The sequence below is a fragment of the Poecilia formosa genome, unplaced genomic scaffold (assembly GCF_000485575.1).
Source record: "Poecilia formosa unplaced genomic scaffold, Poecilia_formosa-5.1.2 Scaffold145, whole genome shotgun sequence".
Taxonomy (NCBI): Eukaryota; Metazoa; Chordata; class Actinopteri; order Cyprinodontiformes; family Poeciliidae; genus Poecilia; species Poecilia formosa.
The window spans coordinates 428,371-444,696 of NW_006800084.1; the positions used below are offsets into that span (position 1 = coordinate 428,371).

Consider the following 16,326-nt stretch of genomic DNA (forward strand, 5'->3'; position numbering starts at 1 on the left):
TAAAGTTTGTCATAAAAATCATATATTTATTGTTTTAGGGTTTAGATTTGACAGAGAAACTCTTGCTCAGAGCAAGATTCATTTTTGATTCATTGATGGAACATAGCTTATATATAACATAATATTTTCTTTCTGTTTTTTCAGGTCTCATCATTCTGTTCTACATAGTTTTCTACCTCTGCCTGGGGGGCCTGTTTGCTCTTACCATGTACATCATGCTGCAGACCCTGGATGACCACAAACCCACTTGGCAGGACCGCCTTTCCACACCAGGTGCCAGATAGTGCAGGTTCAAACGGCATGGATGCAGAACCCGCTTTTGTGAGTCGCCATGACACTCCTGCTGCATCTTTGTTTCTCACAGGTTTAGTGATTAGACCCCGTCAGGACGAAACCTTCGAGATAGTTTACACCATCCAGAACACCGAGAGCTGGGACATGTACGCTCAGGCCCTGGACAGGTTCCTGTCACGTAAGTCTGACTCCCGTCCTCTGCTGGTCCGACTCAGTTGACTTACAGCTGTGGATTATCCAATTGCGCTTTTCTAATATTGGATCGTTCCTTTACCATCAGTGAGTGGGAGGCTGCCTTGCGGCAGAGTTTCAGTTGAGTCATGAGGCTTCGCAAACCGAGTAACCCTCCACCTCCCTCCCCCCCTCCGCTCCCTGCAGCTTACAACGACTCCATCCAGGCCCAGAAGAACCACGAGTGCACTCCGGAACAGTACTTCCTGCAGGAGGACAGCGGCGATGTGAAGAACAACCCCAAGCGCTCCTGTCAGTTCAACCGAACCATTCTGGAAGCATGCTCTGGACTCCACGACCGTTACTATGGATACCAGGAGGGCAAGCCGTGCATCATCATCAAGCTGAATCGGGTATGAAAGACAGGAAAAAGAAGGGAAGGGAAATGGATGCTGTTGCTAGGAGACATTGAGGAAACATCAAAAAAAAAAAAGCAAAGCAGACGGGGAGAGAAAAATACCCTACAAAGGAGAAAAGTCTGGGTTAAGAGTGGCACTTATCCATTGTGCTTCATAGCACAATGTGAAAGATTGCTTTTGTTCTCCCTGTGATTTGACAATAAAATATGAATTGCATTTCTTTCTTTTCTGCCTCGCCAGGTGATTGGATTGATGCCAGGAAAGGACGGACAGGCTCCGTCTGTCACCTGTGGCGCAAAGGTAATCCCTTTTTGTCCTTCACAATGAAAGGATTAACATGACAAATTGGAGTCCGGCCCATTCATAGCTCCTCTCATTTGCAGTATGCCTATCTTCTGCTATCCCCTTTATTTTCCTCCTAATTTTTGCATTGTTTCAGCAATATTTGTGTTTATTTATAAATTTCCTGGTGTCCTTTTATGCTCCTATTACACTCCATAAAACTATTCCCTCTCAGAAATACAGAGTTGGCAAAGATGAATGGGTAAGATCAACAGACAAGTTGCACATAGTGAAATGTAGATGCTTAGAAGTGGCTTGGAAAGTAGAGATTAACTACAGTACTTTTCAAAAAATATACATACCTCTCAAACTTTTTCTACATTTTGTACTTTTGCATAGCTGTGAAGTGGAAGGAGAATAATACATCGTTTTGAAAATCTTTACAAATAAAAATCTGAACAGTGTGCCATGCATGTGTAATCATCCCCTTTACTCTGAAACACTTAAATAAATAATAATCCAGGACGTTACTGTGACGTGTCGCCTCGCAAGCACAGATATCAAACTCATCGCCGTAAGTTTCATATTATTTACCAAGAGAGCTCACTACTGTTATTTTGGGAAACACTTACATTATACGCTAAGCTGTTTCTGACAACGCATGTGATGTCATCAGTTCAATTGTTGCGAACCTACAGACACAATGTCCAAATCCCCTTTTGTTTAGAAGAAAGAAAATATTCTGCTGGAGATCCTTCCTGCCCACAGCTACTCTTTGAAGAACCTTGGATAATATGAGTTACAACAACAACATTTAATTTCACATTGGGATTAAGAAACTACTTTTGAATTTGAAACAAAAATTGCAAAAATTTCAGTCTGTTGGTAAGTGAAGCTGGTAGAAAAAACAAACAAACAAACAAAAAAAAAACAATCAGCCTTATTTGCCACAAAAGGTACAAGACCTTGATTCGGTGGAGTTAAATGCAGATGCATGGCACATTTTTTTGAAAGGTTATTTGTAAAGAACCTAGAAAACTGTAGTTTACAATCTCATATTAAATAGACCTGAAGTAGGTAGTTGGTATGTGCTTTAAACACAGTTCAGAAAAAAGAAGACAATAACTTAAGCATTGTTATAACTGATAGAGCTGTTTCTCCCTCTTAGAGAGATGACTCTGACAAAATCGGAGAGATGATTTACTTCCCTTCAAACGGCACTTTTGATCTAATGTACTACCCTTACTATGGCAAGAAAGCTCAGGTAGGAGAGTATTTTCAATCTATGGACAGTCTAAATTCTGAAATGCTTTCAGATTTCTCTGTATTTTTAGAAAATGCGCCTTTGGTCTGGCATTGCAGGTGAACTACTCCCAGCCTTTGGTCGCTGTCAAGTTCCTTAACATCACTGTCAATCAAGACGTCAACATCGAGTGCAAGATCCACGCCAACAACATTCCCACTGGAAATGAAAGAGACAAGTTTGCTGGTAGAGTGTCATTCAAGCTGAGGATCAACTCTCAAAACTAGCCTGACCCCAAATGAAAACTTTTCTCCCCCTGACACCCTTCCCCCCCCTTCCCCCCACATCTTCTGCACCACTGCACATACACCGAAAAATAAACCCGCAGTATTCACATCCTTCACGTGGTTCGATTGCACCCTGCTCCAGTTTTCTTCTTCTTCTTTTTCTTTCTTTTTTTTTTTTTTAGGGGGAAAGGGGATTGTGCGACAGGGTAAATTGAGCACGAGAGGGTGGTAAATGCTGTCCTTGTTTCTGTCGGTGAGCGTTCAGACAAATGATTTTCTGTAAATTAGTTTGAGGTGACCTCTATTTATACTGCATGATAAACTAGGAGACATAAAACAGGATGTGTTTTCGAAATCTGCGAGCAACCTTACCACGTTTACCGTGTTGCTGCTCACCTCCCGCTGCCTCCTTCGAGAGTATTCCTACTATATATCTGAATATACACAGACTACAATACAAAAGGTGTATATCTACAGTATTTATACGGCATCATAACCTTATATAGGTCCGTCTGTTCTGTTGCACTTAAAAAGAGTACTCCTACAAACCTGCATTTTTCTCAATAGATGGATGCAGAGATGAAGCCATTTGCATGTGCGTGCTGTCTTAAGTGTGCTTTGAAGGCACACTGTTTCCCATCGCTCCATAGTCAGCTAAGGACAGGTTAAGTAACTGACCACCAGGAGGGACCACAATATAAGCTTTAACCCTCATGCACTCCGAGTGTGTGTGTGTGTGTATTTGGAAGCATATCTTTAAAAATTGGATGTTTTTTTTTTTTATCGTGTATGAATGTGTGCATTTCATTTACAGATTCCATTTCTAATTGTAGGTCGGGAAGTTGCATGCAATGTGCAATATTCATTAAGTGGCATACATTATGAATGCTCACATTCATTCATCAGACGGCTCCTGTTGCAGATCATTCACGCTGGATATTTAAACTTTGAACTCAGAGCAGCTGCTAACAAAACAAACAGGAACAATATCTGGTGTGGTTTTAACACTGAGTTAATTATGAAAAGACAAATCTCCGGAAAACACTTTTTTAAGGTAGTAAACTTGTCCAATAGATAATCAGAATTAGCTCATTAAAGATTTTTTTTAACATTTTTTTTATTTTTTTTGTAGCCAACTCACCAAGATGAATTTTACTCATTTCCATCATATATTCAGTTTTTAGCGGTACTTCATTTCCTCTCACTGTACAGTTTCATCCAAAGCTATATGTCTGGTGTAATTTATTTATTCAAACCTAAATATTTAGTTTTCTGTCTCTTTTTTTGTTGTTGTTGTTGTTGAGTGTTTTGCATCTATTTCCTTAATACCAGGAATAGATGTCATTGTCAGATTTTTATTTTTTTTTTTATTGTTTTGCACTGGAAGTGTGCTTTTTATTCCTTCATTTGTGAAGCTGAGTTGATTTAATAAAAGCACTTGCAGTTTTTGGAGGAGGAAGAGGATGTAGACAGCTTGGTTTTTTTTTTGTTCCCTGCTTTCTTTTTCCACACTCGTCATCACTATGCAACATATTGATCTTGAACATTCCCATGACTTGCTTACATCCTCACGAGCTTCTGTGAGAAAATACTCAATAAGCTTTCAGATGTACAGTGACTACATGTTGATTTATTAGTTTGTTTTGTTGTTCTTGTTTTATTCTCTGCTGTATGAGAGAAAAATCATCACGATGAATATCTAACCAGTATCACCTCCATTAAAAGTCATTTATCATGCCTGAGTTTTGGTGCACATCCACTGTGCTGAGCCGTCCCACAAACCTGCCTAAAAGATTAAATATTATTCTGACAAATCTGTAAAAACTCAACTGTAATATTGGCCAGCCATGTATAGCATCCTTAACAATTGTTGACCCTTAGAAAAGGAGATGTTGCTGCAGAGACTTGGTGACCATATGATCCCTCCCTGGTCTGCTGTAGCTACATCCTGACTTTTTCAGATCAACACATCATCTGCTGCTTTTGGACAGCATGGACTCTTGTCTTTCCCAGTTTGAACAGTGGCTTTGAGAAATTGATCTCTGTGTTATATCCCCCAAAAATAGAAGCTATGGATTACTAAAAACATTTTTTTATAGAATAAAGAGCTTAAATCACTTCTTCTGAAAGTAGAAAGGAATTTGATTTGATAATCTTTCATGACATGTATGGAAAAACAAAAATTGAGTAGGAAAAAATAGTTACGTTTCCGGATGTTATATCATATTCTGTTGTTTAAAAGATAAAAATCTCACTTCCTGACATGTGAAAGTCAAAACCAATCACAGAATGTTATACCACGGGTAAAAAAAAAGGCCTTCAGTGTATCTAGGTGATCTAGGAAAAAAATTAATGTGGACTACTAATTAAAAGTTCCTGGTGATCTCATCTACTTACATAAACAAGCTTCATAGGAACTATTAATATTACCACTAATTGTGGCACCATCATAATGTAATCAAATTCAAAGTTGGCTTTTCTTTTTTCTTTTTTTTTACTTTTCTTAATGGCATATTATGAAACTATTTATTTATTTTAGGGCTTTTTGCTAATTTTTACCAGTGGCACCAAAATACAGTGGATGCTCTTAACAGAAACCCAAGTAAGATCTGACTCTGCTTGTCCATATTATTGTTCTCTTTGCTGCTGAATCTCACAAAGGTCCAAACAGAACCTTTTATCTGAGCCGAGAGGGACAAGTACATGGACCATTAATCATCAAATTTTTATCTAAGATGTGCTTTAACATGCTCTCCTCTTTTAGCTTTTTGGGACTTCACTGACAGATTCAGATGTACTCTTCTTCTGGCCTGCTTTCAGCTCTTACTTAATTTCATTGTAATCTCTTAATCTGGTCAACTAATCCAAAGCAGGCACGCTGAACTTCTTTACCCTACTTTGTCGTTCATGTACCGAGCATCAAATGCCCAGTTCACGGCTTTAAAGCTATTCTCTTATGATAGCTTTTCCATACTTTCAAACTCACATCCAGTCAATACTGCAATCCATCTAGTCAAATGTTTGGTTTCATCCGTCAATTTCACTCTTTTTTCTTGTCATTCATACTTGAACATTACTTCTTCTGCCAAAGATATTAATGATAATTTACACATCATCTATTTTTGCAGTTCGGATAGATGCTCATTTGCTGGTCTGAGCAAAAATCTCACCCACAGAATCATGAAGGCCTCCTGTCATATAATAATAGATACGCACACAAGCGGAAAATGTTTCCCTGCAGCAAAACAGTGCCTCCTGGTGGACAGACATCTTTGTCCTCCAGTTACACAGAATGTTCTTTCCTGCTATCTCAGTTTATCCCTTTATTTTTTTCCTGTGCTAATTTGGAGATGTTATCAAAGAGCAATATATGTTTATCTCCTGTGCAAATGTGTGATTGTTCAGAGGAAAGGCAACATTCGGTACATTCAAGAGCAAGGGGGAAAGAAGGACCACGTTTGTGAGCATAATGCAGCCAATATGAAAAAAAAGTGAGTAAAAAAATGCTTCGTGAATGAAAGAGTATTTTTGCTGTAACGAGACGAGAATGTAAGGTTTGAACTGTATTGTGTGATGAAAGCTACATGAAGAGGTTTCATAATTTAATTCAAGGAAAAGGCAAGATGCCAGAAATTTGTTTAGACTTGCATTTAACGTTTTTACCATCGTTTGAGTCTTTCTTTTTCTGTTTAATTAATATTTTTAAAATAAATAGCTTTTAAAGCTTGCAATCAAAAGTTCTAACAGGACTTTAACCCTCGAAGCACTTTCAGAAACTGCAAAGCTGCACAGTGTGAAGTGTTGGAGAGAAATTCATGATTCAAACAGTGAATAAATACGAGAAATATCATCACCCACACCTACCTTAAAGTTGCACTGTTGCTATGATTGTGGTTCAAAGAATTGTCCTAAAATATACATTTATGAAAAATAAATAAATAAATTATCCTGCTGGATCCATATTTTTGGCTCTTACCTTATGTCTATTTTTGCTCATGTTTAAGTCAAGATAAAAAATAAATAAATAAATAAATAAATGTCATTTAAGGGAACTCAAACTTGGTTTTACTTCTTGCATCTTAGCTTCATGTTTACTGAAGTATTTGGATTGTTTTGTCGCATTATCTGATGATTGTGATATTGCAACAATGTATTATACTTTCAAGAGAAAAAGAAGGAGTCAAGAAGTGTCAAATGAGTCTGTTTGTAAATATATTCTGTAATCTCACTCAAAATAATCTCAGTGGTACATAGCAATTCCACGCAAATGTGACAAGTATTTAAAGTTTCAAAAAAAAAGTTTCAACACTTTTTTAGATTAGAGTTGTTAAAGTAGTAGTACACAATTTTTTATGTGACAGTGAGTCATATAGTTGAAAGTAATTCGTGATTTAACTAGTTTAGTTTAGTTTAATTTCAGATTAGTTTACACTGGACACTGAGTGTAACAATAAGTCTGGAGGGATCAGAATCAAAAACATCATAGCAGTTGTACCTTTATTCAGTCATCATGTTTACATTGAGTATTATTTACACCGAAATTGATGTTTGCTTTGAAAGGAAATAAAGGTAGGAGGTAGAAGTTTACCTAAACCTCTAAAATATTCCGCTTTACTTTTAAATCAGCCAATAACTCTATCCATAATATCCCACATGTATCTTTCTTAATATATGTTTGTTTCCTACAGGAAGACTATTAGTGATGCACCGACTCGTACCTCCTTTTCTCGTATCAGGTTTTCTGTAAGTAACTGTCCAATTCAAACATGGCAACAGTTTAAAGGTTTATAAAACGGCCTTAAACAAAAACAAACAAAAAAAAAAAAACTGGGAGATTTCTAAGACTGCCGTTGCTTTAAGAAGTTACGAGTTTGCTTTGGTCTTGGCTGTTCTTGGACTAGCTAGCCGTTAGCTTCCGCTTGTTGCTCCTACCATCCTGGGTCTATGCTAAGCTAAAGACACCAAGAGGACAATATACTGCAGATAAGATATGGACTGCTTATAATATTTTAACAGAATCTCCCTTTAAAAAAATCAATACCATTCCCTGAAATTTGGAGATAATCTTAAATAGTAGAAGTTTTGTTTTCGCCTTTTGATGCTATGAAATAGAATGAGTGGTACTTGGTGGGATATGTACACTTTTTAAACTAAGTTATTATGGTGAAAGTCAAAATTCACTCTCTGTATTTATTTTTTAACAGAAAACTGCTTAAACTTAGACATACAATCTGATGTAGGATCATAATAATAAAATCTAACACATTTTTCATGTAAATGCTGTTATAAAGAATGGCTTCAGCTCTCTTCCATGGTTTCAAGCTATATCTTTAGCCCTCCTTTCTTTTCTCTCCTCCTTTAGAAAGACAGTAATGAAAGGAAAGGCAGGTGGTGAGGATTATGAAGCATTATAAGTTTTTTAAAATAGTATGATGTAAACCAGTGAATGCTAGTTGCAAGACACTTTCTTTAAGAAAGCTGAATGCATAAAGCCTATTTATTTATTTTTCTTTGATGTATTACATGATCTTATGTTGTATAAGTCTGTCAGGGTTGTAAAAGAAAGATTACTCCAAAGTAGAGTACTGGAGCCTCTGCTGGATGAATGATCACATTACAACGGTGATCAGCAGGTCAAGGTAAAAATTTCATACTTTTCCAGACTCTGATGACAATGTTGCTACATTTAACACATTTTAACCTCTTCTAACCTGAAGGGGGAAAAAAAACATACAGGAATGAATAAAGGAACAACCTTTTTTTTCAGACTCATCCAGACCTGGATTAATGTATACAGTTGCATATTTTGGCTTCTTGCAGCATTTTTTTTATTTTTTTAAACTGCCAAGTACTTTTTTTCTTGTCTTACTAAATCTTAATTTTTCTAAGTATGACAGAAAATGTTCTTATTGTTTGCCATGTTGGCACATTTACTCTAAAATGCAGCATGCCGTCATTGTTTCACATGAGACCTCTCTCATCATGGGAGACTGGTGCTGCGGCAATTTGTTGGCATCAGCGTACAAAATCAATGCGCATGACATTATTCACACTTAATCAGGCAGTTATTATCTAATCCATAGAAAAGTGCCCTAACAGGCAGAGGAAGATTCACAAACAAGAGCCATTAAAGTCTGATTCAGTCACAAAACACTGCTTCCTTTGTTAAATGCTTTACGCAGATGCTTTTATAATGGCGTTTTTACTCGATTAAATGAGTTGGTGCCTCCGTTTGTCATCTGTTTCATCAAATTATCTCAAAGGTAATTCGATGATAAGCTCAGACTGTTTATCTTTTGACTTCAGTAATAGTCTTCTCAGCTGGTTTTGAAAGGTTTGCTTCGTTTTTGATTGAAATTGAAAGTTTAACAGTGATTTCAAAGACAAAAAGAGGATTCACATTGTCAAGGTAAGTCCAGCATGCCATTTTCCTCCAGTGCTTTCTGTGTCCTGTCATAGATTTCTCCAATGGCGTTAACTACTCTGGTTAACACCACGCTCAGCTCCTCCTGGTTCTGCACACACACCAGCCTGAAGAAAAATCCTCGCTCCGGCAGGGCAATGAAGGCCAACTCAGCCGCCCGCCGGACAAACCAAGTGTGGTGGTGAGACAGGGTGTTCTGATACGCCTCCCGACACAGATCCGAGGGACTCCTGAGCCGTCCGGCCGTCGGCGTCTCTGCCAGCTTCTGCAGGAAGAGTTTTAACCAGAGCAGAGCTCGATGGAGTCGCAGAAGGGTTCGGCATCCTGAGTCTGTCTGGTGGTGGAAATCGACTATGCCTCGATTCAGCTCAGTCCAAATCATTGAGCGCACCGAGTGGTAGGCCCCCGTATCCTGCGAATACCCAGCAGACTTTTTCACCGCAGTTTGTGAGTTTTCAAAGTTTTCTGAGTGCATGTCTGGGACAAACTCTTCTTCTGGGCCCTTCTCAGAAAGCAGGGCCAGTTGGCGGATTATAGCAGTCTTAGTCTCTATCTCCTTTGATATTAAACTAACCATAGGGCCCAGAGACTCCATGAACCTGGGACAGAGACAAAGAACAGAAATAATCAGTGCCAGAAGTGGGTTCATATGTACAGCACCTTGTTGCTGTTATCTAGTTAATGCTTTATGTCCCTAAAAACCAGACATTTCTAAGTATTTTTTTATTAGTATTTTAGGTAAAAGACAGAAAAAACAGTTGCACAGTTATATCTGGTCTAAAATTGTTAAAAATTAAATGAAAAGTTATAATGATTTAAGCATTTGTTACTCTATCATAAAATCCCATTAAAACAACCTGAAATTTGAGGTTGTAACGTGAAAAATTGTGAAAATTTCAAGGGATATGAATACTTTTCAAGCTAATTTTTCTGTCTCTGTGACAAAGCTTTAACTGATGCTCTTACTTTACAAGCTCGTCCCAGCTGGACAGATACGGCTGCAGCAGCACATCCGAGGTGTAAGCCCGAGCAACCAGCAGGTGGGAGACCAACACCGACACCTGGAAGTTCTGGCCGGGGCACAGAGCGAGAACAGGCGGGCCCTGCGTCTCGTCTGCCTCGCTGCTGTTGGACAGCTGGTGAGGCTGATTCTGCAGCGGGGGCTGGGGGCGTGTGGTGAGGTCAGGGGTTAATCAACAGGGGACAAAGAAAGAAAAAGCTCATGTGATTTATGGATTCACTGCTAGCGGGCTTCCCAACAAACACAAACCCGGTTTTGGGTTAGCAGCTGAGTCATTTCTACGCAGCCTTTGTGAACTTTTACCTTGTTAACTTGATTGTAACCTTTTAAACAGGAATCCCAGTGATAGTCCAAACCTCCCTCTGCAGCAAGACATTAGAAAAACTCAAACATGTCAGACAATATTGGCAGTGATCTCTTCAAAATTGACAATTGTGATGGTGTAGAATTTTGTCAATGTTTGAAGAAGCCTTCAAACATTGACAATCTTCCTCTATGTTCAGCAGCTCATTATAGCTGCTTTTGTTTGATGATTAAAATTTTTTTTTAAAGGATTAGTTCACCCCTCCCCCCCAAAAAAAAAGCTGCATGCTATAGGCAACATCAATAAAAAGAGAGAGTTTAGAGTGGGCAAAGGGGGTGAAGAGCTGATCAATGAGCAGTGCTTCAATTTGTTAAGTCCTGCCGCTGTAGTAATACCTCTAATTGCCTTCAATTACTTGAGGGTAGCCTACTTTCGTTCTCATGTGCTGCAGTTTTGCTGATCATTAATCCTATTACCAGGAAACGGATTAAGGAACAACTGGCTTTCAAACGTTTCTGATGATTTAAAGTTCGACAAGGATTTACCAAACAGCGTGCAAAAGTGAGCTTTCTAATGAAATACAGTGCATTTCAAATGCATCAAAGAAACATTTTAATTATTTTGTCCCAGAACATCTTCACTTTATTCTATGGGGGTTTTATATGATAGTCCAAAGTGCAGCATGGTTGTGATGTCAGAGGAAATTGATACTTGGCTTTGAAAATTTAAAATCCAAACAGGGTGGTGTGTATTTGTGTTAATTCACCTTTTTGACGCCTATAAATAACACAACCAGTTGCCTTTCGAAGCCAAGGAGGAGTTCAAAAGATTAACAGCTGAGGCAGGAAAATCTGTGAACTGTACAAATATTAGTTGTTACTCGTCAATCCGGACTTTGAGGAAGATTGGCAAGAACAAAGCCACAATAAGTCCTACTTTCAGTTTGTCACAATCAGTGACAAAGCAAAACGTGAAGGAAGGTTCTCTGGTCAACTCAGACCAGCATTTACGTTTTTGGATAATATGCAAAATTGTGTAAATGAGGGGGGGAAGGAAACACTCCCAGTTTCCCTGAACACATCGCTATGTAGCATCACGGTGACGGGAGGCTTTTCTTCAGCAGGAAAGTTGGTTAGAGTCGAATTGTAGCTGTGTTGGTGGATAGAGGTAAACCAAAGCATTCCTGATTTTGGAGGCTGCACAAGACTTGAGACTGTGGTGGAGGTTAAATATAAAGACAGATATTTATGTGTTTGAATCCTATTGAGAATCTGTGGAAAGACTTAAAAAATCATGCTTATGGACTCTCCATCCAACGACCAAAGCAGAATAGAAAGAAACTAATAAAGACATAGTTCAAAAGACATGCATCTGCAGTTACACCAGTTTTTCTAAAAGGTTTTGACTTAAACAGATGATAATGGAATAAATAAATTTAAAAAAGGAGTTTCCAGTGATGACAAAGAGAAATCTGTGATTTTCACTCGAACAGAACTTTATTAATACTTGCAAGAATCAAAATCTGTTCAGTTTGATCTGCTCTAATCAGACAGAGAGTCACTGCCATCTCTACGTGGGTTATCGCAGAGTTTCTCACAGGGAGTACGGGAACCAGCGTTTCTGGCTCGGTATCTGGATGTTAACAAAGACATCTGAAACCTTGAAAATGGAGGAGCGCTTCATTCTTATCTAAACCCTCCCCAAGTTCCAGTAGGGCGAAAACACAATAGGCCTCACATAAATGTTGCTGTTGCTGCAAAGGAGGTTCATTTTTTTTCCCCAGATTATACAAAGTATTCAAAGACGCTATTCTCTAAGATTCCACTAGCAAAAGGCTACAAGTTTTAGATTTTATTTGCAACAGATATTCAAATGTGGACTAAGAAATGGCTTAAAGGCTGTGAATATTTTTATAATGTTCTCTAGATTTAACCCAGTGAGCTTACCTGATGTCACCTGCATTCACGCTGCTTGTTGAATTAAGTCAAAAATATAATATTCTTAACATCCTGAAATATGGATTAGCAAAATTTTCCACAAAATAATATTTGAGATATACTGAAATATATATATTATAGTACATATATACATATATGTACTATATTACTTATATTCAGTTGGTCTGCTGTATAAAGTTTCAATGAAATAAATACTAGTTTCTCATAATGTTATTAAAAAGGACCCTTTATTTGTTAATATTATTTGAGTCTGATGTCTCCCAGCACAGTATGATTCAGTTTAAGTGAAACAAGTGTTTACATAAGACATGGTAACCTCTCAAAGTAAATAAACAAGAAACATTTTTAGGTCATTTTTGGACCAGAGAACCTTTTTAGTTGGGTTAAGATGAAAGTCCAGAGGTGGCTGCTTTCAGCTCCCATCTAAAAACCAGGACCAGCTCTCAGTCTGGAGCAGATGTCACATGGTCTCAGATTAGACCTTCCTGGAATTATTACATTGCACGTTTATGATCTGATTGTTGTTTTCTTTTTTATTAGAAACTGAAATTAAGAAGGTTTTTAATAGCAGTAAAATAAAAATGTCTTCTGTAAGTTAGAAATCTGACAGTTTATGAAAGTCAGACACCTCAGAATTAAGTTTAAAGCTACTCGATAATATCTTACTGATCCATATTGATGAAATACGACCAGTGTTCCTGAGTCTGCACCATGTGATTCAGTCCTAATCTGAGCCAAATGCATTCCAAACAGAGCGGAGGTAATAAAACTAATCGTAAATGACCGGCACTGCACACTCAGAGAAATACTCACGCAGCCACAGTGATCCAAGACACAGCAGCAGGACCAAGATAGCAGCGGCCGCCTTGCGCTTCACACCCATCCTGACGTTCAGTCTGCGGCCCGCCAGTCTGCCTCTGTTGCTTTTTCTCTGCCCTTTACCTTTTAATTCCTCTGTGTTTCACATGAGGGCTCGGGTCCTTTCACTGGCTGTCACCGGACCCCGTCCTCTGACCCCCCCCTTGTCCTCTGAAACCGATCATGCTCTTCCTCAAAACTTCAAAAGAAAACATTTCTCAGACGTCATTGCATTTCCAAAACCTGTATGCATGCTCCTGTCAGTTATCCCTGCATTTTTAAGCTGCTGTTTTCCCTCTGTTGTTTTTCTCTCTTTTTTTTTATCATTATTCAGCTGCCGGTCTCCTGGTGAGTTGCTCAATCTGAGAGTCCAGAGATCAGCCGGGAGCAGCCTGTGGCTGATAAAGTACAGCCAACTCAGCTTATCCGACAGTGACCTCTCTCTTCCGGATTCATCTTCTGTGTGAGCTCAATATTCCTGGTGAGCAGAGAAATGCTCGCTCCTTCGCTTCTCCTCCCACCACTACGCTCCCTCCCCCTCATCCCCTCTCCTCCACTCCTTTTTCTCCCTTGTCACATCAAAACTCATTTACACACACCGCAGGGAGGGCCACAATGACCCTAACACACACAAGCAAAGCTCCAAAACCTCTTAGTTTATGCAAATACTAGAGGAATAGTTAAATTATGTATTAAGGTCATGTCAGCGTAGGTTCAAAAAAGTGCAAAAGACAGACATTGAACTCCACACTCAAGCTGCACCACGTGTCCTCTCATGAAGAAGGGCTTAACAATGGCATTTTCCAGCAAAGGAGCGGGAAAAAAAGTGAAGGCAGGGCCATTCATTATGAGACTGCGGGGGCCGCTGGACACAGGCCTTTCATTCAGTGGAGCCAGTGGATGATCGGATCTGAACTAGGCACTATCCGATAAAAAAAAAAAAAAGGGGGATGAAGGGACTCATTCACCAGCTGCAGGTATTTGGCTTCACATCATTACTTTGCAACCATTGTGATGCCTCTGCAAGTGTAAACTTAAACCGAAGAGGCTGGTGTGCAGAACCTTCACTGGTGTGTTCACTGAAACATTATAAAAAGATAAATAGATCCATATATTTACAACTGAGGTCTTCCTATCTGTTCTTTTTGCAATAAATCCCTTATCTAACACGTGACGCTACAAATTACCCTCAGTAGCCACATTATTACTTTGGTTAAGTCATGCATGCATAGACTTGGAAACTCTATTACATGTTGTCTTGAAACAATTATTATTCTCACAAAAAAAAAATGTTTCACGTTTGACTCATTTCAAAACTTTAATGCGTTTTATTTGGCTTTATTGGTGAAGAAATAAAGGATGGCCAGTTAACACTGTTGCCTTTGCAGCAATAAAGTTCCCTGTTTGACTCTCGCCTGTGGCGGTCAGATTCTGCATGTTTTCTCCGTACATTTGTGGCTTCTCCAGCGTATCGTAGCTTCCTCCAACAGTCAAATAAAAGAAAATATGAATGCTAGGTTAACTGGCTTCTCTGGATTGTCCTTAGGAGGGAGTATGTGTGTGGGCATGGTTGTTTCTGGTGCGATCCATCTGTGTTGCCCTGTTAGACACCGCTGAATTGTAGGGTCAGGATTAGGGTTGCATGCAATATGTCTGACCTGTAGCTATATTACAAAGATGAATGAGCAAAATATGGGGGATGCAGATGCTCAGAGCTTGTAGAGATATACCCCAACAGAGGTGGTTCTGCAAATGTTGACTCAGTGAAGCCTTTTATAATTCATAATTTGTATCGGGTTTCACGTTTAACAACCTTAAACAAACGACATCGCCTTGTCACAAACTGCAAATCGTTGCTTATCTAACAAAAGCTGGGTTGGAAGTGAGGAAACAAAGTGAGAAAAACTAGTCTGACTAGTGTGCTGTTTTCACTGGAGTTAGAAAGGAAAGTAGCCACCAAATCATGACTTATTTTCAAATGAGCGGCTTGCAAAATCGTCTAATAGGCACAGCATTTTAATGGCCCTTCAAATCTGGGTTTTCCCTACAACCTTTGAAGCGCTGATAAGGAGAAGAGGCTGTTGCTATCTGCACTGTGTACTTTACTTTATTCGCTAGCGCTTGTGGGATAAATGTGCAGAGATCAGCTGCAAAATTACTAATTTATTGAAAGTAAAATATGTGAACAAAATTGTTGTTTGGTTTTTGATTCTGTATCTGAATCAGTGTCTCATTACTCTCTTGCAGATTTATTTCTCTAAAGTGTTTACACTTTTTTTATCATTTCCTTTTCGTCCTAAAAATATTCATCCCATTTTTTTATTGTATAATGTTTTTTGTTGTTTTTTTTCCTGTCTGTGTGTCATATCTCAGTGGTTTTATTTGCTTCCACAACACTTTGTGTGGTTTATGAAAGGCAGTTCAGTAAGAGATGGACACGGCTGCAGTCGATGACCATCGCTGAAAACTTATTTTGTACTTTTTTGATATTTTCCTGGATGTAAACATAAGCTCTTTCTAAACGTGAAGTCGGACTGCTCTAGACCTGCGTCTGAGTTGTAAGTGTGAGACACTCACACCCTCTCTAAGCTCTAGTTACTGTAAAGAAGCCCATCTCTGTTTTCCTTGCTGTATATTTAGAAGTACGTCACATTCTGAGCAACTCACATGGCACATTCCAGATTTCCCACTGTTGCCCTTCGCCCTGAATAAAGACATTATCTTTGCAAAAATTATAACAGTGAAGTATGTCAACCATCTTGAAGTGAGCTGCAGAAAACATAAAAGTTAGCTGACTTATCTTGATGCCGATCAGAGACTCGGTCCCGGTGCTTTATTAATTTTTCTAAGCAGTGTCTCCTATTAACACTGGTAATCCACAGGCTCTGTCTTGCTGCAGGACTCCTGCAGTGGAAGTGGTATGAGTCTGCAGTATGTATTAATACCCAGCATTCATAACAGAGGGGGGGCAGATGGGGGGGGGGGGGGCAGGCCCACACATCCAGTCACCTGTTCTCCTTGCGACCCCAGTGGGCGTCTGTGAATCCGAGCCTCTTCGTTAGTCT

At 39.0% G+C, this 16,326-nt stretch overlaps 2 protein-coding genes across 2 annotated transcripts; one reads left to right on the plus strand and one right to left on the minus strand.

Moving 5' to 3' along the window:
- Positions 1-125: 125 nt before the first annotated feature.
- LOC103145701 (sodium/potassium-transporting ATPase subunit beta-2-like) lies at positions 126-6,658 on the plus strand (the record flags this gene model as incomplete). Its single annotated transcript, XM_016676963.1, has 7 exons — positions 126-273; positions 365-472; positions 673-878; positions 1,125-1,184; positions 1,402-1,428; positions 2,335-2,430; positions 2,529-6,658. Coding segments are annotated over 7 exons (813 nt in total), but the record flags the coding sequence as incomplete, so codon positions are not given.
- On the minus strand, positions 3,817-13,602 carry LOC103145632 (ceramide-1-phosphate transfer protein-like). The gene is made up of 4 exons (XM_007563145.2): positions 13,217-13,602; positions 10,445-10,503; positions 10,087-10,283; positions 3,817-9,719 (listed from the first exon to the last, which is right to left on the minus strand). The coding sequence occupies exons 1-4, from the start codon at positions 13,284-13,286 to the stop codon at positions 9,101-9,103; spliced, it is 945 nt and encodes a 314-aa protein (XP_007563207.1). The 5' UTR covers positions 13,287-13,602; the 3' UTR covers positions 3,817-9,100.
- Between the last annotated feature and the right edge of the window lie 2,724 nt (positions 13,603-16,326).